Below are 27,651 nucleotides of genomic sequence, written 5' to 3' on the forward strand. Positions count from 1 at the left end.
TGCTGGAAGGGTGTGTGGTTGCAGCAGACCTATATTGGCTTTAGTTTAGTTAGCTTGAGTAACAACAGCATCAAAGACATGGCAGCACAGAAGACTTCACTTTGGGTTGTATAAGACCACTGGAACCTTGATATGTACTAAAGTTGCTTGTTTGTACTGAAGTCATGCCAAAACTTCTGTATTTACTAAAGCTAATGCAGATATACCTATACATGCTGCAGTTACAGTATAGACATGCCCTTAGTTGTTCCTTACATACCACAGTGAGAGTGTCAGTTTTGCCCCCTGCCCCCCCCCCCCAACATGTGCACCTGGACTTTCTGGTCTGCCTTGTAGAACAGAAATGAGTTTGACCACTTCTTGCCATGCATTATATTGCATTTCCTTGGGTTTGTAATCCATGTAGTCAGGTGCTGGATAATGGAATGACCTTCCAGGAAGGTTAGTTGCAAAATAAATAGAAGTAATTCTGACTAATAAGCAGCTGTAGACCAATCAGTGGCAACACCATCAGGATGTGGTGGGGACAGCAGATGGTAATGGTTTGAAAAGCCACATATATCCATTGATAGTGCTGTGATATGGTGAGTAAAGATTTCCATTATAATAAGCCTGCCCACTCTCCCAGCCTTGGGTCCTCGACAGCACAGCAGGCAAAAAACGATGTTGGATTTAGAATCTCAACAGCTGTGAAAGTGGACGAAGGCTGCAGCACAATGAGATCTCCAGTTGTCTTGTCCCCCTTGCCATCGGATCGAGGTCCTGTTCTGTCAAGAACTATTTGGAGGCTGATGTACAGCAGCTTCTCCACAGTAAAAGAAATCACATACAGGCGTCTTCCATGAGTACGGCTTTTCCAGCACATCTTTCAAGTCCTTTGGCAACCAACTATTGACAACAGGAGTAAGTTTGTGAGGTCTGGAAACTCACAGCTGTCAATCATGAACTGGCACAAAGGCAGTACCATTACCGTGGTCAAAATCAATGAAGACACGCAATCAGTTTCAGGACCTGGAACATCAGGACCCTTGCGGACAATCCTAATAGCAAATACCTAGAGTGCCACGCCGCAATTGTGGCTTGAACTCGGGCAATACAACATTGACATTGCTGCAGTGAGTGAGAGCTGGCAAGTGGGAGAAGGGCAGCTTAAAGAACAAGGACACAGCTACACCTTTTTCTGGAAGGGTAAACAGGAAGGAAAATGTCAGCAGGACTTGGGGTGCCTTCAAGTCCACCATCATCAGCAACTGTGAAGAGACACTTGGATTCTGTATCAGAAAACATCAAGACTGGTTCGATGAGCATGACCAGGAGATCCAAGACTTGATGGACTGCAAGTGCAAGGTCTTTTATACTTAGCAGGACGACATCAACTCCAGGCAAAAGAAATTGAATCACCAACAAGCCAAGGCAGAGGTCCAAAGGAAGACTGGCAATATGAAGAATAGATGGTGGGAGGACAAAGCAAAAGAGATTCAACATCATGCTATCATGGTGATATGCATGATTTTTTCAGTGCCACTCAATCCATTTACATTCTGAGCACTCAGGACAAATGCCCTTGACACCTATGGATGGAGGAGACCAGATCAAGTAAAGGGAAGCCATCAATGCCTGTTGGAAGGAACATTTTGAAGACCTTTTCAATTAAGGCTGTGCTGCTGATGAAAGTGTTCTCAACTTCTTTCTGCAACACCCAGTGAGAGACTATCTTGGAATCCCTCCAACCCTTGATGAGTTGAAGAAAGCCATCAAGCAGATGAAAAATGACAAGCCATCTTAGATTAATAGATTCTAAGGTCGGAAGGCACCTCAGTGGGCCATCTAGTCTGACCCCTGCACCTGGCACAAATGCTGGTGCGCCCTTTCATCTGGAGCTAATGGATTCTCCACTGCAATCTTCAAGCAGGGGGGAGAGGAGCTCACATCACAGCTCCATGCCCTCGTCTTAAGGATCTGGAATGATGAGGAAATCCCAGATGACCTCAGGGATGCTGTGATCATGACTGCCTTCAAGAAAGGAGACAAGTCCAACTGTGGAAATTACAGAGGGATTCCTTGCTGGCCAACACCAGAAAGATCATTGTGAGAACCCTCCTAAACAGTCTCCTTCTACTTACTGAAGAACTCCTCCTGGAATCTCCACATGGTTGTAGGGCATTAAGAGGCATAACTGACGTGATCTTCACTGCTTGCCAGCTGCAGGAAAAATGCCAGGAACAACATAAACTTCTCTACATGGTGTTTGACCTCACAAGAAGCTTTGTGGAGGATCCTTCTGCAGTATGGACGCCCACTGAAATCCATTGCCATTCTTTGCCTGCTTCATGACAGTATGCAAGTGCTGGCTCTCAGTAATGCATCTATCGCAGATCCCTTTGAGGTTAAGGTGGAATTTAAGCAAGGTTGTGTCATCACCAGGGATCCTGGTTTTCCCTGATTAAAAAAAAATTGAAAATTATCTGATAAATCACAAATTCTCTGATTAAAACCCCCCAAATCCATTATTAAAATGAAGGGCCCCTCACTCCCTCCCACAGTCCCCCTGACCCTGCTGGTGCTGCTCACTTCCTGCCCCACAGCCCCCTGGCCTTGCTGGTGCTGCTTAGTCCCTGCCGGAGGGGGCCTCCAGCTGCCAGAGCTATGGGGCCAGGGCCCTGGCAGGAAACAGTGGCTGCTGCAGCAGAGTTCTCCCTTGCTGCCTGCCTGCTGTGGGCATGGGTGGGAGGGCTGGCTTCTTACCACTGTGCACACTTCCGGTGGGCAGAGGGGACCTGTACCCCCCAGATCTGTGCATGGTGTGGTTGTGGACTGCCTGCTGTAGGTTCAGGCTCCTGCCCTGCTGCCCTCCCCTTGGGCCTTTGCCGCCCAGCAGGTGTGACCTGGTGCTGCAGGGCTGTGCAGGAATCTCTTTGCTGCTGCAAACTCCATGCTGCCCTGGTGAGGCGTCCACTGCACAGACGGCATCAGTGAGGGGCTCAACCCTGTGCTGCTGCCCCTGCTGCTGTTGTGCAGGTAGGGAATGCATTACAAGGACAGTGCAGAGCTTGCAGTGGCAAGGAGATCCCAGGGCAGCCCTGCTGGGCCCTGTAGCACCAGGTTGCACCTGCTGGGCTCTGGAGGCCCTAGGGGAGGGCAGCAGGACAGGAGCCCAAGTCTGCAGCAGGCAGCCCACCCCGCCCCTGCCCCGCAACCCTGTTCCACTCCCAGTCACGGCCCTGCAGCTACGCATTATAGCCCTGAGCCCCGAGTCCCATGCACCACCCAGCTGGGCAGCAGTCCCAGCCCTGCCCAACTCCCTCTGTCCCTCACAGTGGAGGCCTCAATCTCCCTGCCTGCCCCATCCCCCCCAATCCATCCATCCATTGGCGATGCATAGGGGGTGCCCCTGAGATTGGCCATGCACTTCCAGTTTCACTGCTGGCTTGTCAGCTGGCCCCTGGAGGACCTCCCCCCTCCCCTCCCCCCCCAGTTGGTGATATGGTGCCCCCCCCAGACTCGGGAGGCACCAGTCACCCATGACCCCATCCCACTTACCTGCAGGAGCTGCTTTCTAAGCTGCTTGGAAGCCATGTGCATATACATGCACATGGCCCCCCCGCCTGACTGCCCTTCCACTTCCTCCCAGCCCCTTGCAGGCTGGAACCCTGCCAGCCTGCAAAGAGCTCTTTGCAAAATCCATGGGTTTTCATTAAAATGAGAAATCCACATTTTCCTTTAGTAAAGGGGAAAATCCGTGGTTTTCTCTGTTTTTCCATGGGAAGTGGAAAACCTGGGTCCCTGGTCATCAATTCAACACTTCTCAATATTTCTTACTGTGATACATCTGACCCGCAACAAGCTTCCAGTTAGAGTGGAGCTAAACTACCGAATGGATGGTAAGTGGTTTAATCTCAGCTGACTCTGAGCCAAAACCAAGACCATCCTGACCTCACTCATTCAGCTCCAATATGCTGTTGATGGTGTAGTGTGTACTCACTTGGAAACAGACCTTCAGGCAATCATTGGCATCTTTACTGAGGCATATGAGAAAATGGTACATTTAACATTCAGAAAATGAAATTCCTCTATCAAAAAGCTCTTAATGAGCAGTCCTCAGCTCTGGTAATTCAGATTCACAGTGAAACTCTGGAGAACATTGAGTGTTTCCCGTACCTTGAAAGCCATCTTTTGCAGAAGGCTGACATCAAAGAAATCCAGCATTGCTTCAAATGTGCAAGTGCAGCCTTTAGATGCCTGAGCAAACAGGTGTTCAAAGATCTGAAACCGAGCTGATGATTATCAAGCAGTCATGATTCCCACCACACTGTAACTTACAGAAAACACCAAGTTGCTGCAGAAGTACCATCAAAGCTGCCTGTGTCCTTTGGATCCAGTGGGTAGACACCCATACCAACATTATCATTCTCTCACAAGCAAACACCACAAGTATTGAGGTGATTATCATCCAACATCAACTTCACTGGGCCACCCATGTCATCCAGATGCGTGACTCCAGACTCCTGAAGCCAGTATTATTCTCCCAGATCAGGCAAGGCATACACTCGGAGATAGCGGAGAAAATGCTTCAAGGACATCCTCAAGGCCAACTTGAAAAAATACAGTATCAACATCAAGTTGTGGGAGACTTGTTGCCCAGGACCACCACAAATGGAGGAAGAGTCTGTTGCAAGAATCTTAGTACTTTGAAAACTTACAGCAATAACGGGAGATGGAAAAGTTGGAGCAGCAGAAACAGCATGTCATGGACCAAACCAAGAACCCAGAGCCACCTACCCCACATGGAAATATGCATATATCCCAAGCTGCACATATCCCAGATAGGCCTTGTCATCTCTCTTTGGACCCACAGACAAGACAATCATCCTTGACTGCTGAGAATTGCCTATGATGAGATTGCCACTGATATGTTTTGCAGAAACTTGGGTATTTCTGAGTTCCTTTCAGAATGCTTGATTAATGAGAAACTGAAGTGCAACATGCCCTGTTTTATAGATCTTGAGGAATAAAAAATATATATTGTGATTTTTGTTTTTCAAGATTCATTAGCTTGCAATCTTGAAGCAGCAATGATGAGCAAAGATCTTTCACTCTGATTTAGTAGCAAACTCATTCTGATTAGGTTGCTGCTTGAAAAACCTTTTTCTTTTTATACTTAATATTGAATAGAAAATTAGGAGTCCATGAGAGAGACAAAAAAGGCCATTTCATTAATGCCGAGTCCTCCTCTTTATTACCATATTTGCTTGCATACAACACCCCTCTCCCCCCCGCCTCCAAATTGGGGTGTGTATATTAAGCAGGGAAGATGATTTTTCTGATCAGGATAGGAGTACTCTGCTTTGATTCCTGCTCCACACTGCAGCAGGTGTTGTATTACTATTCAGGCAGCTGAGGGAGTCAGTTGACATAATGGCTCATTGTTCTTTACTCCAGAAGTGTTAACTATCTTTTCTCCTTTCTTAATGGTTTTGATGTTCCATTAATTAAGCTAACCTTTCTTAGGGCAGTTTTGCTGTCTGCTACCTCCTAGTCTCTGGTTTCATAGCTCTGGAGACTCTTAAGCTTTTCTCAGAATCATCGATCCACCCATGGAAACCAGTCTTCAGCAGAGTATTCTATTGTAAACTGAGCCACAGGCTTCCCATCATCTCAAATGCTGCTCATTCTCTGTGCCATGGCTTGCTTCTCTCTAATACAGAGAAAGGGAGGAAAACAACTTGTAGTGAGTTTTGGTAAAATTAAAAAATAGTAGTAAATCTTGAAATTCAGTATTTTTAAAAGTGAATGTACTTGTATTTGTTGCTGAATTTGTGTAATTCATTTTAATTGAAACAGGACACATCAGAATTTCAGACCTTGGATTAGCAGTACAAATCCCAGATGGAGAAACAGTCAAAGGGCGAGTTGGAACTGTTGGATACATGGGTATGTAAAATGCATTCAGCTAAGTAGTACCATATCAGTGAGCTATGTTATATTTGAATAAGTATGGAAGACTATATCATACAGAGCTATGTTGTTTCCAACTTGATTGTAGAGCAAAAAGAAAAGATCCAGTATGTGGGAAGATGTTAATAAAATAATAACTTTTCTGATAAATTAACTAAATTCAATTTAAATTTACCTTTATAATTTAATCGTTCTGGGTAAAACGTTCCAAATCATCTAACTTCCCCTAAGGTTCACTGAGGCTTAAGGTAGAAGTGCAGAAGTCAGTGAGGCACTTTTAAACATTTTTATCCTCGATTTTTAAAAAGAAAGGGTGGGGGGGGGAAGGTGATTAAGGATAATGCTGATCTAGGGAAAAAAGGCAATTGGGACTCGCTAGTGGGGTATATAAAGAGCAAAAGAGTCCTCAGTTAAGGGACAAATGCTTCCTCTGAGCATAATCTTTGAGTTCAAAGGGCATCCCATACTTTTTACTATACCATCTCTTCAGATAAACTGCAACTGTAGTTTAGATTTGTTTTACTGTTCAAGAACAATATATCTGAATCTTTTTTTTTTATTATTATTCTCATAGCTCCAGAAGTTATCAACAATCAAAGCTATACATTCAGTCCTGATTGGTGGGGTCTCGGCTGCCTAATTTATGAAATGATTGAGGGACAATCTCCATTCAGAAAGCGCAAGGAAAAAATCAAACGGGAGGAGATTGAACGAAGAGTAAAGGAAGAGCAGGAGGTGTATTCAGACAAGTTTTCAGAGGAGGCAAAATCTATCTGCAGGATGGTGGGTGAAGAGACATAGAGGTTTGGAAATTAAATTTCTAACACTTTTTTAAAAAACTGACATTTTAAATTTTAGTCTTTTTTTTTCCCCTCAGAAGTATTTCAGAAGTCAAGTGACCTGGCTCTAGATGGCTGATGTAGGTGTCTTTCTAATTCCAACAAATTTATTATATGAATAATTCTATGCTGTTGTCAAACTTACTTTTTTCAGAGTTCTGAATTCTTATTTGTGCATTGTCTGGTGAGGAATAGTGTACTTTGCAAATGGAGTTGTTTGTATACTCAAGCTAAAGTACATACAATATATGCATGGAGCATGGTTAAGCCTATTCAGTTCAAAATCCTGAAATTTAATATGGAAAGCAAATAGAACTTCTCATGTGCAAGAAACAATCCATGCAAGATAAGGTTAAAAAATAAGTTCCTAATTGCTTGAAGTAAAATCTACTTAAATTTTGGTAACACAGACCTACACAGCAGCAGAAGAAAACTTTACCAAAAAATATTTTTCCATTATTCTATTGTCATTCATCTACAAAATCACCTATGCTAGAGTTAGTTGATCTGTATTTAATGGAAGTCAGTGTTACTAAGTTCATAAACATATGCGTATACTTTATGATTTTCTACATTAAATATCTTTGGTAAAAGCTTCAGTTGCTAAAATCTATCATGTTTTGTTTTTATAAGTGCTTTATAATTAAATTCATGAAATTATTTCTATGCTTTGAAATGGCTCTTGTAGGCTAGATTTCCTGTTCATTTTGCTTAGAGCATTAAATTTCATGTTTCAAAGGCAAAAGAGCCAAGTCCGCTTCATATTTTTTTTTCTCTAGAAATGCTCTGTAAGAATATACTTTTATTTTGGTACTTTATAAAATAAAAGCCTCAGAGACATTGTTCCTATTTCTGTGCAGTTACTTGCCAAGGATCCAAAGCAAAGATTGGGCTGTGGTGTTGATGGAGCTGCTTCTGTAAAACAGCATCCCATTTTCAATGGTATTAACTTCAAGCGACTGGAAGCAAACATGTTAGATCCACCTTTTTTGCCAGATGTAAGTAGGTGAGACACACTTGTCTGGTATTGAAACAAGATTTGACATGCGCCCCTGAACGTCAAATAATCAGCATCCATTTGAATATGAGAAGGGTATAGTAGATGGATTTTATCTTCAAACATGGGCAAACAGGGAGGTAGCAATATCTGTAGATAACTGACCTCTAAATATTGTTAGTCAAGACTTGGAGATGGTGAGGAACTCCAGAGAGATGTAATAAAACAAGATAAATGGGCACCACAAGTTAAGTGTTGGTTAATTATGATATTCGGCTGCTGTGATGGTGCCTCATCCCTAGATCTCAAAATAATTTGCAAAGGAGATACTGCTTCAAGGGGCTAAACGGTTGACTTTGCAGCTCTTCCAGTCACTGCTTTCTTTGCCTAAAGCTGCACTGGAATGGGGGTGATAGGTAGGAACAGCAAGAATCAACTGCTACAGTCTCAGAAGCAGGGAAGGGAGCAAGCTGTGCTTTGTTTCCTCTCAGGGCTCCCTTTGGTCCCAGGGGCTATGAATTTTGCTGCTCTTAACTGGCTGCATGCAACTCATCAGGTGTTCTTTTTATGACCCTCTACAGGTTTCACAGCCCCATCTGGGTAATAGCAATATAATACAAGCAGTTTAGTGACATCCTTTTTTGAAATTCAGATAACGATTAGTGATATACAACAACAGGAGCCTGAGAAATGCTTATTCTTTTCCAAAATAAAAAACCCTTCTTGTTTCATATTGCAGCCACGTGCAGTGTATTGTAAGGATGTCTTGGATATAGAACAGTTCTCCACAGTAAAAGGAGTGAACCTGGATACTGCAGATGATGATTTCTATTCCAGATTTGTTACTGGTTGTGTTTCAATCCCTTGGCAAAATGAGGTACTGTACTTTCAGCAATTTTTGTTAGTGCAACAATAACAAAGATTAAAAAAAATGCATTATTCTTTGACTATGCTCTAAACTTTATTAATTATTTTTTATGAAGTCATTGTCATCTTTTTCTTTTAATCTTCCCAGGTAAGGGTCAAATTAAGAAATTAACAAGAACCCATGGGCCACACTTAATTCACATAAATGAAACAGATGCAAGCTTCATCACCTTCTGTTGTGCCAGGTGCAGCCTGTAGAACAGTAGCACCCACCAGTTAATACTAATGTGTTTCTTTTTTTGTCTCCTCTTAGAAAGATAAATCTAGTATTGACTTTCAAAGCAGGAGGACCTTACAAAATGCTGTTCAAATGGGGAGGTGGGTGGGTGAGATGCATTCAGTGCTTACTGTCATGCTTTTCTCAGTAAACTATGCAGCCATGGTGTACAGTGCCAGAGCTGTGGATTGTCCTTGCTAAAGGATTCAGAACGAGATGTTGCTTAACATCCCTTGTTAAGTGAAACCCAACCTGCTACTGTTTTCTAAGCATTGGAAACAGATTACTTAATAAGGGGTTTAGGATGCTGCATAGACTATGTTCTTTCTACTGATATTATAGGCAACCTGGGTTAATTGTAATTAATGAAACTGCATACCCAGGGTTCCCTTTTCTAGGCCAAGCTCTCTGAAGATAGGAGAGCTGAAGGTCAAATTATCTATATTTACATATCCTCCATGGATAAAATCCAGTGGCAATTGAGAGAGCTGCTACTTAATGCAGTATGGCCAATGGAAATTCAGCAGAAAATCGATATGTAGAATATATGTGATCATCTTCATGACCATGTCCACATTATTCCCCATGCACACAGGTGTTCCATGGTCATTCCAAAAGTTTTAAAAGTGAGAGACACTAATTCAAATGTTCTTACTTTATATTTCAAGTAAGAATCATAGAAAGCTGGCTTGAGATGCAACTTCCATACATCTTCAGTACATGGCTACTTTTAGGCTTATTTATAGGCACCTTAGCTGTGCCTAGATGAGTGCAGCTGTACAGTATGTGCCGCCGCAAACACGTCTGCGGTGCCACATACTGCACATTTAGATGTTCTCTGTGCTGCAAGGGCGTGCTGCCCATGCTTGTGCTGCTCTGCTTTTTATTTCCATGGAAAAAGACAGTGAAGCAGCGCATGCAAGGGAAATGTGCACTGCTCAGAAGGGGAGCTGGGCTGCTGGGAGCCATGATTTGGCTGCTGGCCAGGCTCTGTGCAGAAGAATTGCCACTGCTGCAGCCCCAGGAAGACCCCAGGACCCCAGGAAAGGCTGCTGGGGCCAGTCCAGTGCTGGCCTCAGCTTTCCTTACCAAGGTTTCCGCTAAGCTGCATGTGTGCACAGCTGCGCACGATAAAAAATCTTTCTGCACACTAGCTTTTTAATGCCGCGCATCTGTCCAGAGAGGAGCAGGGCTGCGGCTTCCTGGAAGCTTTAGGTGCTGCCCCCAGAGCACAGCTCAGGGCGGAGGCACTGGGGCCGGCATGGAACTCTTGCCAGCGGTAAGTTACTTCAGCTGTGCAGGGGGCCACTCTGCTCAGCTGCATTCCTCACCAGCATCCCCATGGGGAGGGAGAGCAGCGCGGGGCAGGCAGCGGCTCCTCCCCGAGGCGAGGTGGGAGCAGAGACTGGGGCTAGGGCAGAGCCAGGCAGCACACAGGCTCCACTGGCTCTGGGGAACTGCTCTGCTCCCCAGCCCCTTCGGGCGAGCTTTGCCCCGAGCCTTGACGCCATGTGCCTCTTCACTGCTTGGTCTGCCCAGTGGTGGGATGCACAGGGCACCACATTGCTTTCAAAGGCTGCAGCAAGGGGCTGTAGAAGTTTGTGCAGAGACTGTTGCAGTGGTGCAGTGAGCATGGGAGACTGCATGGTTGTACCGTTTATATGACTGAGGAGCATTGGACTTTATGGCAGGGCTTTAAGGAGACCCTCAGAGAGTCAAGATGCGTAATGATGAGGGGTCACAGTGTGCCCTGTGGGCTCAGGCCAGCGCTCAGGAGCTCAATATCGCTCTGTTAGATGGGAGGGCGTGGTGTACAATTGCACATATACAAACACACAAATCAATTGGTCAGTTAGGTGCATACACGCACACTAGGTACATACACGCATACACTACCAACTTCTTGCACACACACACATCCAAAATTACCAACCTAGGCACATACACACCTAGTACCAATTCATGCTCATATACACTATACACATGAAAAGTTAGACAAAAATCAGCTGTCAATACCCGCACACCCAATACATGTACATGGATCACTAATTCGTATATCACACACACAATAATATATATATATATATTCACCAGTTCTCACACAAACCACCCACGTATACATACACACACATGAGTTCCTAACTTGGATGGTGTGGTATGTATGTGTGTGTTTTGGGGTACTTGGGGTACCTGGGGGAAGGTTAAGGTGACAGAGAAAGTGTAAGTAGTGAAAGTTGCCAGAACTAGGATTAGAAACCAGAAGCTGGCTGAGGAACTGAGGCTTAGGGTTACTTAAGGTCAAGTGGCCCCAGGGTTACTCAAGGTCACTGGTGCAAAGGAAAAAGCCTGGTAGCAAGGAGGAGACGGCCAGGAAAGAGAGAGAGGCAGGCAGCTGGGAGCTTGGGGCCGGAAGCTGGGCGATCAGGGGGCAGATAAGTGGTGGCAAGGAGGAAACAGTCAGGAAACAGACAAAAACCGAACTCGGGGTTTCAAAATAACAGATTTATTAAACAGACAACACACTACACAGCCCCATGAAGTTATTGGCTCACACACACACACTGGCAGCAGGAGAAAGAGACTCAGTGGAAGGGTTGTAGTCCAGGTAGGGAAGAGAAACAGAATCCAAGTCCTTGGTTGAAGAGGGGGTGGGGGACAAAGACCCCTTACCTATCCAGGCTGGAAAGGGGTCTTTGTCCAGCAGGTGTTGTCCAGAGGGGGTCACCAGCAGGGCCTCTGGGTGGATAGGTGGTGTGGCATGGTGCTGGTCCAGATGGAGAGGGTGTCCCAAGGAGTCAGTCTTCGCTACCCCTTTTTATGGGGCAGACTATTTCTGATCTCCTATGGGGAGGTCCTGTCCAGGCAAGGTCAGTCCTGTTCCAGAGGGCTCCAGGTGTTCTTACTGAGTGTGTGCAGCCTGGCACAATGGTGGGTTGCCTCATCTTTTGTGTCTTGAATACTGAGGGTGGTTCCAATAGCTGGGTTGTTAGTCCAGGTATTGGTTTTGATGGTTCGGTCATTCAGAGGGAGCTATTTTTAGACCTACTGCCATGGTCTCTCAAGCACCCTCATTCATCCCCATTCATTCAGGAACCAAGTTACATAGGAGCAGTAGGTATGAGTCATAGGTTACAACATACTTGCGCACCTAGGCATGGGGGCAAGATGTAGACTTGACAGACAAAATGGAAACTTGACATGACTTATGCTGACTTACATATGTAGGCCTAAATCATATAGTATCAGTAAAACAGTAATATAGAACAGTAAACAATAATTATACAATATAAAGGAGAAAAAATCAAACAAATACAACTTGCTACCAAAATAAAATGCTGAAGCTTATCCGATGTCTTAGCTCACTTATACTTATCTATAGGGAATAGAGAGGGAGAGAAAAAGTCAGAAATGGTTGGGGAAGGGGAGGGAATGCATTTTAAAATTAAAAAAAAAAAGAAAAACTGGAGTTTGCTACAACAGCAGGAGTGCAGCAGGGGTGCAGTTTGCAAATTTAGGGCAAGCCTGCAAGGATGGGAACAGGTGTGACTCTGAATTTCCCAAGTACATGCTTGAGGCCTGTCCTTCCTCCAGGATTTCAGGGAGAGCTGGGCACCAAGGTAAACTTTTTGCCCAAGGGGCAGAAACTTAGAAGTTTAACAAGACAGCTCATTTATCTTCCCATCAGGGGCCACCCACGTGCCCTCACTTGGCTGTTTGGCACCCATTAGGAGGGGCCTGGGCTCTTCCCGGAGATGACTTATGGTCATTGGCCTTACAGTTGAATCCAAGTGTAATAATTGGTTTTTGGTTTATTTCTTTAAGTTTAACAACAAAAGATGATTATTTATTTTACCGTGGGGTGGACCAAAGCAGCGCACACCAAAAGGGAGACATGGGACCAATTTGGGAATGGACTGATGTGGCACGCTCACAGAGTGAAGCAGCACGCTCACAGATCATTACACCTTAGAGGGAACATTGTTCCCTACTCAGCCTAGAGTAAGTTGTGGACCAAAGCACACGTGGCACAGGTGTTCCCCAGGGACAAGTAGCGGCAGTGCAAAGTGCACTGCCACTACTTGTCCTCAGGAAACCAAACATCCACATTTGTCTGGATGCAACCCTTGATAGCAAATCATTGGATCTATGCCACAGGGAGAATGACTGGACAGAAGGCTTCTCAAGCAGTCCATGGCTCCTGTGGTGGCATGGTTTGTAGCTGGATATAGGATAAATAATAAAGTACCTTTAGATTGCATAAGGTGGTCAAAGCTACTTCTGTGCTGTCTCTCGTATCAACCTGCACAGGCTGTAAATTAGATGAAACAAAGAATTTAATCACTGTGAGTCGTTTGCCAGGATCCTACAGACCATAGCTTGTATCCAAAAGGCACCTTGTTTTGGAGGCTTCATGTGACTGACTTCTCATTTGCATCACTTATTTTTCCATGTAGATGATTGAAACAGAATGTTTTGAAGATATCAATGCATATGAAATGGATAGCGCCTTGACACCAGATGTGGACATGAGCAAACATACTCCTAGACCAAAGAAAGGCTTCTTTCATAGACTCTTCAGAGGAATGGTAGGAGGGCTTCCTGTGCATTTTGTGGGAAATAAAATACAAAGTAATAGTTAAAAAGCAAAGTCACAAGGGAAGACCAACCTTGCTATGTCTGTCAAGTGACAGACTCAACACTTTTATAGTTTATCTTAAAATGGAGATGTAATGCATTTTAAAAGTGTATTAGATCAGAACAGGGTGGGCACAATACAACTCCCGGCTGGATCTGGTCCACCAACTGATTATATCTGGCCCACGGGTCAGCAGCTGCAAAGTCATAGGATCTGGCCCATAGGAACTGGTGGTTCCAGCTGCTGCATTGTGCTGGGTAGGCAAGCACGTCCCAGCCCCATCCCAACTCCATCCATCCAGTTTACACCAGCTGTGGCCCCACACCCTTGAAGCAGTGCTGGGTGCATGCTGGTATAGCTGTGGATGGTGTCTACAGGTTCCTGCCAGATATCAGGATGACTGCCTTGGACCACAGCTGACACAGTGCTATAGTAACATCACCTGCGGGCCTGGGAGGATGCCCTGATCCCTAGCGGGAACCAGCTACCTGCATCTGCAGCTGATTCCAGCGCCTGCCTAGTGTTGCCCCCAGTGCATGAGCCAGGAGTGAGTGTAAGCTTCTGGGCCATGCTGTAGGTGCAGAGCGGTTAGGGGGGTAGGGGGAGAAAGGAAGAGAGATAAAGAAAGGCGGCCCTACCAATGATGAGCAGCAGTGGCTGGTGCCGTGTGCCAGACAAAAACAGGACCCGGCACCAAGCACGCTTGCCATTTCCATGGCCTGTACCATGGCTGCCCTGCAGCTCCTCCCTTCTGCCACTGCCCCACACCACATTCAGGTCACCCTGGGCCTGCAGAGGGGCAGCAGCAGGGAGGAACTGCAGGGCAACCCCAGCGTGGGCTCTAGGCAGCCATAGCCAGAAGGGTCCTAGAAGTGGCGACCGCGCCCACTGCTGGGTCCTGCTTTTACCCAGTGCCCAGCACTAGCCACTGCTGCTCATCATGGGCAGGGCCACCTCTTTCTCCCCCATCCTTCCTCTCCTGTCCCCCCCCTACCATCCTGTACCTATAGCACAGCCCCGCAGCTTACACCAGCTCCCAGCCTGTGTGCTGGAAGCAGCGCTGGGTGGGTGCCAGGATCACTTGTGGACACAGGCAGCAGCTTCTCCCTGGGGATTGGGGCATCTGCCCAAGCCCTTCCTAGGGGTAGAAGGATGGGCCTGAGGTTGAAGCTGGTGCCCACACCCATACCAGCTGCTCCTCTCTCCCGTCCCACAACCCATCGCACATAGGTTTGGTGAGCTGTTATGGAGGCAGTGGAGGAGGGGATGGACTGACGTGGCCTGTGACAGCTCCCCAAAACTCCCTATGTGGCCTTCAGGCCCAAATAATTTGCCCACTCCTGGATTAGGAGGAGATACCTGAAATGACTAAATGCATAGAGGCTTTTAAGAATTTTTAAGGGTGTTTTATAGATGGAGCTGACAGTTTTTTCAGTCATTTTAGGGTATGTACCGTGTTTCCTAAAGAAAGATTGAATTCATTTTCCAAATCTAGCATTCAATAAATATTTAATATACCTTAAAAACCTTCATCTTTAAAAACCATAAGGAAGGCATATTTTTGGTTTAAATTCTCCTTTTTGTTGTTACTCAACTTATATGAAAGATGTAAAAGAGGTAGTATTAATTATTCAAAAAATAATGCACTGTCAAAATATTTCAAACACAAAGTCAGAATATGTATACAGTAAAACACTGTTCTTTCTCACATACAGCATGTCCCTGAATATAAAACATACCTTGTTTTTTGAAATGCAGAAAGAAAAGAAAAAAGAAAGAAGAACAAAAAAAAAGATTTTTTCAGTTATGGCTTCATAGAACAGACAGAGCTTCAGCTCACTCATCCTTCCCTTTCCTGCTTAACTAAAGCTGAAACCCTAGTTGTTGTTGAAGACTGGTTTCCATAGCTGGATCTATGATTTTGAAATCTATGATTTGGATCTATGATTTTTATTTTGAAAAGAGCTTAAGAGTCTCCAGGCTGTGAAATCATAAGTCAAAACAGGAGCTGACAGTAAAATTGCCTGCTCAAAGATTAGTTTAATTAGTAGAACATCAAGCCATTGGGAGGAGAAATAATCATTAACGCCTCTGGAGCGAAGAACAAACAGCCATTAAGTCAATTGACTCAGCTGTCTGAATACTACTATAACACTTGTGTACTGTGGAGCAGGAATCAAAGCAGGGTGCTTCAATCCTAATCAGAAAATCATCTTCCCCACTTAATACATGCACCCCAATTTTGCAGGGGCTGATTTTATGGGGAAAGGTACATGCTGTAGGTGAGGAACTATGGTGATATTTCTATTACTGAGTCAACCCAGTACCTTGCTGATCAAACATATACAGAACACATAACAAAATACCAAAAATTTCAGCTTGCTGAATTTCATTCAGTTGTTTCATTTGGTGAATGGATAATAATGAATTGGCAAATATACCAACAGTTTGTATGACTGAAATCAATATTTGAGTCTTTTGCCACAACTCTGCTTCACCCATTTGGATCATATTTTTGATTTTGTCCTAAGAACTGTTTTTTGCATTGATGAACAGTCTCTTCAAATATGACTGGAGGTCCTTCAATCATTATATTTTTATTAATAAATTTTGTATTATTTCCAAGTAAACTCAGAAATGGAAATCAAGAACCTAAGATGAAGTTTTTTAAAAGTCTGAACTTTGATTTGTGGAAGCCTTTTATTTTCCTTTTGATATTTCTAAAGTAGTTTATGTAGTAGAAAAGCTATATTCTTAAAAAAAAAAAAAAATCACCAGCTATTGTTTAACTAAATGAAGTCATTTTGTCTGGTCTGTTCCTCAGGTCTGCTTTAAATCGAGTTACAGTGATAATGAAGAGGAGTCCTCTAGACTTTGAATTAACTTTACTATCACCAAAAAACAAAAGGATGAATGAGCTTCAAATGTTTTATATCTCTGTAGCAGAGTATATTATAACTTTTATAAAAATTAGCTATGCTTTTGTACATTTGTACTTCAGTTAAGATGTATATTTTCCCGATTTTTTTTTTTTGTACAGAAAGCCATGAGTACCACTTAAAAGTGTGTGTGCATGTGTAAAATAATTACATTTGTAATTCTAATGAGTCTAAAAAATATTGAAAGGGGTTTTTAGAGCACAGCTAATATCTGTGCCTAGAGATATTTGGTTTTGTTCCTAACAACTTAACTTGGAGGCTCTATTTCGTATTCAGCAGAGCTGTGTGGGGTATTCTTAACAGTACAGTTGTTATATTGATTTAGCCAAATATTTCTGGTGTTAAAAGCACTTCAATACTATTAGATTTCAGGTTGCAATTTAATGTATTTCTTAAATAATTTAAAATGAAATCATTAGGAAAAGAAGGAATGAATTTAGTACACTGTGACCAGTTTATGTAAAGTTTTTTTGATATGTTTTTGTTTTCAGTGTGTTTCAAAATGTATGTTTTATATATTGTGTATTCTGAAGATTGCCTTGATCTTGCAACAAACTTCATCTTGCTAAATATTGATAGAAGGGGATAACAATGGCTTTCTCAGCAAGTATTTATATACCCTGTCCCCCACATGCCTTATAAGAAAGATTAAGATTATTCATCTTTCTGTAGTGTTGGGATCATTTCCTTTCTGTTCATATATTTGAAGCAAGACTGAGCATAAGAGAGGACTTCCAGGTTTGGGTTCTTTTTTTTTCTTTTTGAAGTGGTAATTTATGCTTCTGGTAACTCCTCCTCCTTCCCTTTAGATAAAGCTTACAAATAAGGTTCTTGTCTACATTGCAAGTAGATCCATGCTCCTATACAACTCAACTGTATTTCGAATACTTCATACTTTATAACTATAATTACTATAAAAGCAGCATACATAATGTTGTGTTTTTCCTTCTCCCCCTTCTTAACTAAGACTATGCTATCACCCCCGTGATGCAGGCTGTGTAGTCTATAATGTGGTATACTGTGCATGAACTGTAAAAGGGATAGGATTTAACTTTACTACTACACAATACTTCACTACTTATTTCCATTGTAGTTTCTTATATTTGATCACTGAGTTGATGATCACCTCTGAGGGAAATCAAAGTGTTTGTGTAATTAATTTTAATACTGACAATCTTCATGAATTTTCAAACATATCAAGGATAAGTAATTCTCTGAGATTTGGGTGCCCCTGATACTCTTTGTAGGTGGAGCCAGGTACTGTTACTTCTAGATAAGATTTCCTGAAACATCATGTTAAAAGCCCCTTTTTCAGTTGCTTGTAGCTCATATCCTTTAACCTCTTGGTCTTAGAGCTTTGTGTATCAGATTTCTGTCTGTTTTTGAAAGTTTCAGATAAAACTCAGTTGCTTCCTGAAACAGCTGTTTCATTGCAAAGCTCTCCTGGTATATTCTTTGGATCAGACACTTTACATTTGATAGGGCCATCCCCTGGAGTCAGATATGCCTCTTGCCATTTCCAGAAAAATGTGCTCAAGTTATTAGCTTTTGAACAAACTGATTTGCACAGTAGAAACTTGCCTGCTTGGTAAATTCCCTGAAGATTGTGCCTCCAGTGAACATACATCAACCGATCACAGCTACAAACAAACTGGACCACATATGTGCTATGTGTACAGAGCAGCAGAGCTTGCTTCAGCTCTTTTTCTTGAAATTTCTTCTCTTAGCTGGTAGAAGCTGCTTTGTCTTGAGCACAAGCTCTGAGAAAAAAGTGTTCTCCTGTGCTCTCAGTACTCTTTTTTTTGCTGCCTCCTGGGTAGTACGGAGAAGAGGGAAGAGTGCTCACTGTAATGCACAGGGGAGCTGAAAGATAGCTAAAGGGACTTTATTAGATGGGACCAGAGAGAATGGGGTTAGGATGTGGAGCAGAATAAGACAAGGGCAAATGTGGCACAGGTGTAGAAAGGCCTGGATATAACCTGGAGTTTATAGGGGGCTGGAGGAGGAACTGAAGTTTGTGAGATTTACTTTTTCTGTATTTGTTAAATAGTAATTCTCAAATGTGATCACTTTAATTGTGGAAATCCTCAGGCTTATTGTAGTAATATCAAGGTGATATTAACCTTGGACATACGGAATGACAGCTTGGATTTAATGCTTGCTTAGAGCAACTTGCAATTTGGGCAGGAATACTATGGACACAAGCTGAGTGGTTTTGATGACAAAGCCACAAGAAGCAACTGTAACAAAGGAAGGAAAACTATATTTATATTTACCATGTACTGTAAGTTATCTATGCTTTAGATCAGTAGTGCTCAACCTTTTTCCTCAGTGGACCACATGGGCAGTGCCAGGTCTGTCTGTAAGCCAGATCAAGGCAGTGGTCCTGATCTGGCACCCCTGGTGGGCACAGTGTGTACCATCCAGCTGCACAGAGTGTTGGGGGCAGTCTGGCCCAGCAGGGGAGGGGAGCATAGCTTGGACCCAAGGGGGAATGGGGATGTGGCCTAGCCCCAATATGGCCCCACAGGAGGGCAAGGGGGCATGGCCTGGCCCCAACCCACTCTGATCCAGATGTGCAGGGAGGTGTGGTCCATGGGGGGAAGGGAGCATAGCATGACTCCAACCAGTTGTGCAGAGCTTGGGGTTTAGGAATTTGGCTGTGGGGACAGTGGCCATATTAATGGCCACTGCTCCCCCACCACCAAATTTCTTGACTCATGGGAAGCCCCACAGGCAAGATGAAATGGTTCTGCCGGCCACATTTGACCCACGGGCCAGAGATTGAGCACCCCTGCTTTAAGTAGAAAAAATATCCAAAACTGAAAAAGGTACTGAGACAACTTTCTGCTTAATGATGTACCACTTCATTTCAGTAGTTGCAGCAGTAATTCACTTGGCTCATTGTGGTTAGGAGGTGAATGATAACTTTGCAGTTGAGTATTGTTTACTAAACTCCTTTTGAAAAGAAAGTGGGCCAAGATTTGTCCTGTGAATGGGGAGGTGAGGTCTCTGCTGATTTCTGTGGGATATGTGCGTATGGATATGAGCAAAATGTGACTTTATGTGTAACTAAGCATGAACTATATTGTTTGAAATTAGGATAAATGATACTAAACTATATTTCTGCTCCTTTACTTCTGCTAATCAAAAAGCTGCAGTTCCTATCAAATGTCTGGGGCATGGATGCTCAACCCCCTAGCCTGTGGGCTAGATCTGGCCCCCAGCACAGTGTCATATGACCCACAAGGCCCAATCAACATGTATGTGGAGTGTGGGGGGATCAGCTCAGGGCCCAATCCTGGCATGTGGAGGCAGTGCAGGATCCCAGGGCCAATCCCAGCAAGCAGGGCCAGGTGGTGCCCTGAAGCCTCATCCCAGCTGAGCAGATCCCACATCCAACTCATGGACCAGCCCTGCACCATTTATTTGACCATAGGGCCAAAAACTTGAGCATCACTGGTCTGTGAAGATCCCTGTTCAATCTTGTGTCATCGCTATAGAGCCTATATTTACAGGCAACCTTCCAAAGAAGAAAAAGGCAGTCCTGCCCTGTTTTGAGAAGAAAACTAAGAGCTTTTTTAACTACCCAGTCAGATGCTTGCTGCTATCACTTCCCACCATACTCTCACCCAATAACATTTGTTTTTAGCTCTCTGTGTAGATCAACACACTCTTACAGTAACTTTGCCCCCAAAGGGAAATGCTGTTCTTACATGAACAAACAGAAAAAGTAAGAGTGGTTTGAATCATAACTGTTTCAACCTTTGCCACCAACTGAATGTTTTGAGCATTGTTGTCATAAACAGGTGAGTTACATAAATAGGTGAGTCCTCAGGCCCTCACTGTTTAACATCTTCATCAGCGACTTGGACGCGGGGGTGGAAAGCACGCTGTCCGAATTTGCTGATGATACTAAGATGTGGGGCGAGGTGGATGCACTTGAAGGGAGAGAGAGGCTGCAACTAGATTTAGACAGGCTACAAAAGTGGGCAGATGAGAATAGGATGGGGTTCAATGTAGACAAATGCAGGGTGCTGCACCTTGGGAGAAGGAATCCACAGCATACATACAGGCTGGGGAGTTCCCTTCTTGAAAGTACTGAGGCGGAAAGGGATCTTGGAGTTATTACTGACTCCCAAGATGAACATGAGCTGCCAATGCCAGACCGCAGCCAGCAAGGCCAGCCATACCTTGTCATGCATCCAAAGGTGCATCTCAAGCCAGTCCAGGGAAGTGATACTCCTTCTCTATGCGACTTTGGTCAGGCCGCAGTAGGAGTATTGTGTCCAGTACTGGGCGCCACACTTCAAAAGGGATGTGGCCAGCCTGGAGTGGGTTCAGAGGAGGGCCACCCACTTGGTGAGAGGGCAGCAGGACAGGCCCTATGAGGAGAGACTGAAGGACCTGAACCTGGTCAGCCTCAGCAAGAGGAGGCTGAGGGGGGACCTGGTGGCTGCCTACAAGCTCATCAGGGGAGATCAACAGCAAATAGGCAAAGCCCTTTTCTCCCCAGCACCACCTGGGGTGACAAGGAACAATGGTCATAAGCTGATGGAGAATAGGTTTAGGTTAGAGATCAGAACGCAATATTTTACAGTTAGCGTGGCAAACATCTGGAACCAACTTCCCAGGGAAGTGGTCCTTGCTCCTACCTTGGGCAAATTCAAGAGGAGGTTGGACAATCACCTGTCTGGGGTCTTATGAACCCAGCATTCATTCCTGCCTGTGGCAGGGGGTCAGGCTAGATGATCTGTTCAGGTCCCTCCTGACCCTAGATACTATGAAACATGAACCATGGAGTAAGGGACTCCCAGTTGAGATTTCTGGATTTTCTTCTTAACTTTGCCAGCATCTTACATTTTACAGATCATTGCTGCAAAATGTACATGCCATCTACCACAGGGGAGAGCTTAGGTTTATGTAATGATCTTGAGATTACTCTCTGAATGGAAAAAGTTAGATCAGATGTTCTTCCTCCCTCCCTTCTTTCCTCTTCTCTGCTCTCCACCCCAATCTGTTAGGGTTTTTTGGTCAAATTGTCCATTTTCATAATTTTCCAAATGAGCTGAAAACAAGTACTGTTCATGTAAACTTTTTATCTCTACATATAATATTTTAATGACAAAAAAGGAGTTGGTGGACTGAAAAGTTCTGTTTGCAAAGATGTCCCTTCAGCTTTTTCTATCGAGTTGTAAACCTAAAGTGATTTTTTTTTTTGCATAGTGTAGCTCAGAAATAACTCAGTTGATTTCACTGGAGCTACAGCTGTGTAAAACAAGAGATAAGAGAGAAGATTAAAGATCTGTGTGTTACTCCTGTGGCTTTAATAATAACAAAAAAGTGACAAAATTCCGGGCCTGATGGCACTGTTACATTAATTTGATATCAGTGGAGTTTCAGGAGTGTGAAATCAATCCCTCTTACCTTTAGTTCGTGTTCTCTTATGTTGGTATCTGTAAGTTCTTCATTTCTTCAAGTCTGCTTGCTCAGACATCATAACATCATGAATCTGCATATTTAGCTCAAATTGTCAAAGCTGTGAAATTGTCATGCCTCAGGGTGTCTTTTTTCTTTACAGAGTTCTTCTGCTTTCTTGTTGTGTTTACTGTTAATTACTGAAATGGCATTATGCTTCTGTGGTCATCAGATCATGGAGGAGATGAAAGGGGCCTCAACAGGTCTACTCTGTTTCCCAGCCCCAGAGATGTACATCACCCACGCAAATGTCTCCATTTGAAAATGTCACCACTTACGAAGAATTCCTGCACCATGTTGTGTTGTCTCAGGGAACACCTGTGGTAGCCATTAGCAAACGGTGACTCTGAAGAATGCAGCATGTTTTTCTCAATCAGTTTTTAAACATAAGCTAGCCTGCCCTCTTCTTGAATATAAAAGAGAAATATTTTAGTTTCAAAAGGAAAGTTGTCTATTTTGAGAAACCAATCATAGAATACACAGGAAATTATACTAAAGGTCAACTCTAGCAAGGGGCTAATGTGCTTTCCCAACCCATGTCATTTGTGGTGTTTTGTATTCATTAAACACTTTACACGGTGCAGAGAAATTTCCTATTGTGTTACTAATACCATTTAGAAATACTGTTTACATGAGACTGGAAACAGGTCAACTAAAATATTAGATTTTTGTGCTATAGTTTGCACTTATTTTGGTGGTGTTACATGAACTTCAATATTAAGTGTGCAGCTATATTGAGATGTATGCTAGTTTTCAAAACTAGATTAACTTTCATTTATTAAATAGTTGACCAATAAGCACAATATCTACTTTTAATACAACAGTAGGGAGCATTAAACTAAATTACAGTTTTCTGTGACTTGAATTATTCTGGATGCTATTAGTAATGTTGTCTCCTCTGAATGTTTATACAAAAGTGTGGGGTTTTATATATATTCCATGTGATGCCACTTATTTAAGTTTTGAGCATATGTAACTTTCCCGTCGTCTCTGTATAATAGTGCCAACGCACCAGAATTGTTGTTCCAAGTATACTCATTTTCATTGTAAAATGCGATCAACTTAACAGTTTATAAGTGTCTTCTAACCACTGAAATGTTTTTAATTTAGCCCTTAGTGGTTAATCTACTAAGCGTTTTTTTTCCTGAAATAAAAACAACACACTGCCATGTCCTTAGATTGCATGGGCTGTAGTGGAAAGTTGTTTTATTTAACGTCCTCCATGGGAAGCAGGTTACGGTGACAGTGTTTTGTTTGTTTATTTTACTCAATTTTTTTTTATGTCAATCCTTTTTAATTAAAAACAAATGTAATTGCATAACATAATTCTTTAGCAATTTAAGACTCTCAAATAAGGAACAAAGTATGGGAAATATATAATGTACTTGTTTAATTGGCTTCCAAGCTATAGAAGAATTTCAGATTTTTAGTAGGCTTCTTTTGACTAATTACCTTTTATTATATAATAGTGTAGCAAAGCCCTGCAGTCTCAGGCACAATTGCCACATCCAACAAGGGGTTTTCTCACTTTTATATAGGAGGTTCTAGGGATTAGGGCCATAAGACAATGGGCCAAAAGGGAGGGACAAATACAGGTAACTAGATGTTCACTGTATAACAACGTCACTTAAAGGGAAAGCAGTCAGTACCACATTCAGCACGTGAAGTTCCTTTCCCCCACCTCTGAAGGTGTCTCCAAGAACCAGCCTTTAGTCCAGAGTTGCTCTGTACAGGTTTCAGATGTCTCTGAGATTTGTAGTCCAAAATCACAGCCAGCAGGACTCCACAGGGCTGTTTTCCTTCTGTTACATATTCATATCCATGCACACGTGTCATTTGCAATGCACAAAATGTATTACATTACACAACACATGCATTACATTACCCTCCCCCCTACCCTTTTAACTGAATGTGCCCCTGTATCCTACTCAGGTTACATCATGTAGTCACTCAGCCATCTGCAAGGTCTTTGCTCCCTCTGTGATCTACCTGAGAGTTCAGGAATGGGAGCCCCAGCTGATTGTAAAACCCCCAACCTGGTTCTAGTGGGTGTTCAGTCCTCTGTCGCACCCACTTCTCTTTGGTATCATCATTCCTGTCAGATCCTGGGTCCCACCTGACACTTCCTGGTCTAGAAGCAGCCTCTGGCAGCACACCATTGGGCTTAATAATAGGGGCTGTATTGGTGGATGTTCAGTTATGAAGCCCGTAGTAGCATCTTGGTTGTTGATGAAAAGGCCTCCTTACCTCCCTTGTGGAGGCAGGATCTCTCTTCCATGAGCACACACAGGGTTTCATCTGATTATAGTGTATTGTTAACATCAAGAATCTAGAGCAAATGGGGGTCCATGAGGGTTGGAGGCATCTCAAGGGAGTGTTCCTTGGGGCTCAAAAAGAGTCTATCCCATTACATAGGAAGGGAGGTAAGGGGGGCAAAAAAGCCCCCTTGGCTGAACAGGGAACTCCAGGAGAGTCTGGGGGCAAAGAAAGAGATGTATAGGCAATGGAAGCAGGGGCAGCCACCAAGGAGGAATATATCTCCCTGGCGCGCTATTGCAGGGAGACAGGCCAAGGCGGGGCTTGAGCTCAGGCGGGCTTCAACAATCAAGGACAATAAAAAGTCCTTCAGGTATATAGCAGGCAAAAGGAAAGCTCAGAGCAACATAGGGCCCCTGCAGGACAAATCAGGACAGTTGGTGGTTGACTCGGGGGGGGGGGAGCAGAGCTCTACAAGGAGTTCTTTGCTTCAGTATTTCTAAGTACCGACCAAGCCAATTCCCCCAACTCGATCATTGACGGATGTCCACATGGCACCAGTCCACCTACGGTTAGTTCTGAAATAGTTAAGGAGCTCCTGGAGGAGCTGGATGGGTACAAGTCAGCAGGTCTGGATGACCTCCATCCACAGCTGCTGAAAGAATTGGCCAGTGTCATAGCTGAGCTGCTGGCACAGCTGTTCAAACACTCGTGGTGCTCCGGCCAGGTCCCTGAGGACTGGAGAAGGGCCAATGTGGTGCCCATTTTCAAGAAAGGGAGAAGCGATGAGCCGGGTAACTTCAGGCCAGTCAGTCTTACCTCTATCCCTGGGAAAATGCTAGAGAAAATAATCAAAGAACACGTTTGTGCAGGCCCAGCAGGGGAAACGATGCTAAGGGGAAACCAGCACGGGTTTGTCACAGGTAGATCCTGCCTAACAAACCTTGTAGCCTTCTATGATCAGGTCGCACACTTCCTGGATGCGGGAGCTGAGGCTGATGCCATCTTCCTGGACTTCAGGAAGGCCTTCGACACAGTTTTGCACCCTATCCTCATTGGGAAGCTAGCAGACTGGAGTGGATGCCTACATGGTCAGGTGGGTGGCCGACTGGCTTAGGGACTGCACCCAGAGAGTGGTGGTGGATGGTTCCTTCTCAGCCTGGAGGGAGGTGGGCAGTGGGGTCCTGCAGGGTTCGGTCCTCAGACCGGTATTATTAATATCTTCATCAGCGATTTGGACGAGGGCATGGAGAGCACCCTCTCCAAGTTCGCTGATGATACCAAGCTATGGGGCAAAGTTAGTACACTGGAGGGCAGGGAGCAGATTCAGGCTGACCTGGACAGGTTGGATCAATGGGCAGAGAGAAATAGGATGCAATTTAATAAAGATAAATGTAAGGTACTCCACCTGGGAAGGAGGAATCCCCAGCACACCTATAGGTTGGGGAGTGTCAGAGGCAGAGAGGGATCTTGGTCATAATTGACTCCAAGATGAACATGAACCAACAGTGTAACGAGGCCATCAACAAGGGCAATCGCACCTTGTCGTGCATTAGCAGCTGCATGACTAATAGATCAAAGGAGGTGATGCTCCCCCTCTATACGGCACTGGTCAGGCCGCAGTTGGAGTACTGTGTCCAGTTTTGGGTGCCACACCTCAAGAGGGATGTGGAGAATCTGGAGAGGGTTCAGAGGAGGGCCACTTGCATGATTAGTGGCCTTCGGGAAAGACCCTACAGGGGGAGGTGGAGAGAGCTGAATCTTTTCAGCCTTCACAAAAGATGGCTGAGGGGAGATTTTGTAGCCACCTATAAATGTATTAGGCGAGGTCAACGGGGAATAGGGGAAGCGCTGTTTACTAAGGCGCCCCAGGGAGTGACTAGGAATAATGGGTGTAAACTAGTTGAGAGTGGATTCAGGTTAGGTATTAGGAAGAAATTTTTCACAGTAAGGGTGGCCAGGATCTGGAATGGGCTTCCAAGAGAGGTGGTGCTTTCACCTAGCTTGGAGGTCTTCAAGAGGAGGCTAGATAGTCACCTGGCTGGGGTCATCTGACCTCGGTCCTCTCTCCTGCCGGGGGCAGGGGGTTGGACACAATGATCCATTGTGGTCCCTTCTGACTCTACAATCTATGAATCTACGAACATTTGATTTGGGTCTGCTCACCAGCTCAAATAGCACCTCAGACAATTCCTTGATGACTGTATAGAGGCCATTGAACTTCTTGCAGAGCTTCCGGCACTGACCCCATCTCCTAGTTTGGTTCCACACTCACACCAGCTCCCCTGGCTCATACACCTGTCCGGGGACCCTGAGGTCATAGTGCTTTCTGCCTACGTGTAGTTGAAGCCTGATGCGTCTTAGCATGGCTAACTGAGCTGAGGTAACCTGTCACTTTTGTAACATATTCAGACAGATTGTTAAATTCTTCCAATACATTTATTCCAGAGACGGTATCGACAGGTAGACAAATCTCCTGCCCAAACCCCATAAATGAATGCATGCTGCTCCCGTAAGCTATCATGACATATGACAGTACCCACATCCCACATTGTCTGGTTGCCTTGAATCAGGGATGATAACAGGCCAGCTAGAGTATGGTTGAGCCACTCCACTAGTCCATCAGATTGGGGGGTAATAGGGTGTGGTGCAGATTTTATTAATTTCCAAAAGCTCGTGTGTGATGGAATAGTTGTGATTCAAAATTTCTCCCTTGGTGTGAAGGGATCGAAGTATACCATGGTAGCGCACACATCTCTCACAGAAATCTTAACCACTGTCTGTGCTTCCTGATTAGGGAGAGGGTAGGTTTCCACTCACTTTGAGAAATAGTTAGGCACTACTAAGACACACTTAAGGTACTGGGTGTCTATGTAGGGTAGTGGGTAGGGAGCTCAGGATATCCATGGCTGTTCTCTTCGGTGGTTGTAGAGACTGCATTGAGACCATGAGGGTCCTGGGATTGCTCCTCATCCCTTTTCATGCGCCGCACACCTTGCATGATCTGCATCAGTCCACAACAGATTGGCTCCAGGCTAACCAGAAATACCGGACTTGGAACTTAGGAGAGACGTTCTCCATGCCCAAATGTCCCTGGTATTGGAATCATGCAGGGCTTGCAGAATTATTGGTATTTTCTTCTCTGGCACCACTATGAAGCTTTCACACTAGGACTCCTTGCCTAATACTTAGTTTGGGCCACACTACATGGTATCACTTTAAGTGAGGATGACGTTGCCCTTCTTCAGGAAACTCTTTGCTATCAAGCTCCTTACACCTTGTCAGTTTTTCAATGCCGGTATCTTCCCATTGTTTTACCCATCCATCTGTCAGCTTTCTGGTTTCCCCTGCATCCAGGGCTGGTTCACCCCTGGCTGTCCTGGTGGTTGGTAGTAGTTGTATGCCCG

General features: G+C 44.2%; 1 protein-coding gene across 2 annotated transcripts in view; it reads left to right on the forward strand.

The window, feature by feature from the left end:
* GRK4 (G protein-coupled receptor kinase 4) overlaps positions 1 to 23,172 on the forward strand; it is a 96,056-nt gene extending 72,884 nt beyond the window's left edge. For both annotated transcript variants that reach the window (XM_014607656.3, XM_059721529.1), the window contains 6 exons: positions 5,842 to 5,931; positions 6,530 to 6,738; positions 7,655 to 7,792; positions 8,531 to 8,668; positions 13,390 to 13,521; positions 16,396 to 23,172. In XM_014607656.3, coding sequence (XP_014463142.2) covers positions 5,842 to 5,931; positions 6,530 to 6,738; positions 7,655 to 7,792; positions 8,531 to 8,668; positions 13,390 to 13,521; positions 16,396 to 16,449 — 761 coding nt within the window. In that variant the 3' untranslated portion in view covers positions 16,450 to 23,172. The remainder of the gene's footprint in view (positions 1 to 5,841; positions 5,932 to 6,529; positions 6,739 to 7,654; positions 7,793 to 8,530; positions 8,669 to 13,389; positions 13,522 to 16,395) is intronic.
* The last annotated feature ends 4,479 nt before the right edge of the window (positions 23,173 to 27,651 follow it).

This window comes from Alligator mississippiensis, chromosome 2 (assembly GCF_030867095.1).
Source record: "Alligator mississippiensis isolate rAllMis1 chromosome 2, rAllMis1, whole genome shotgun sequence".
In the NCBI taxonomy this organism is placed as follows: Eukaryota; Metazoa; Chordata; order Crocodylia; family Alligatoridae; genus Alligator; species Alligator mississippiensis.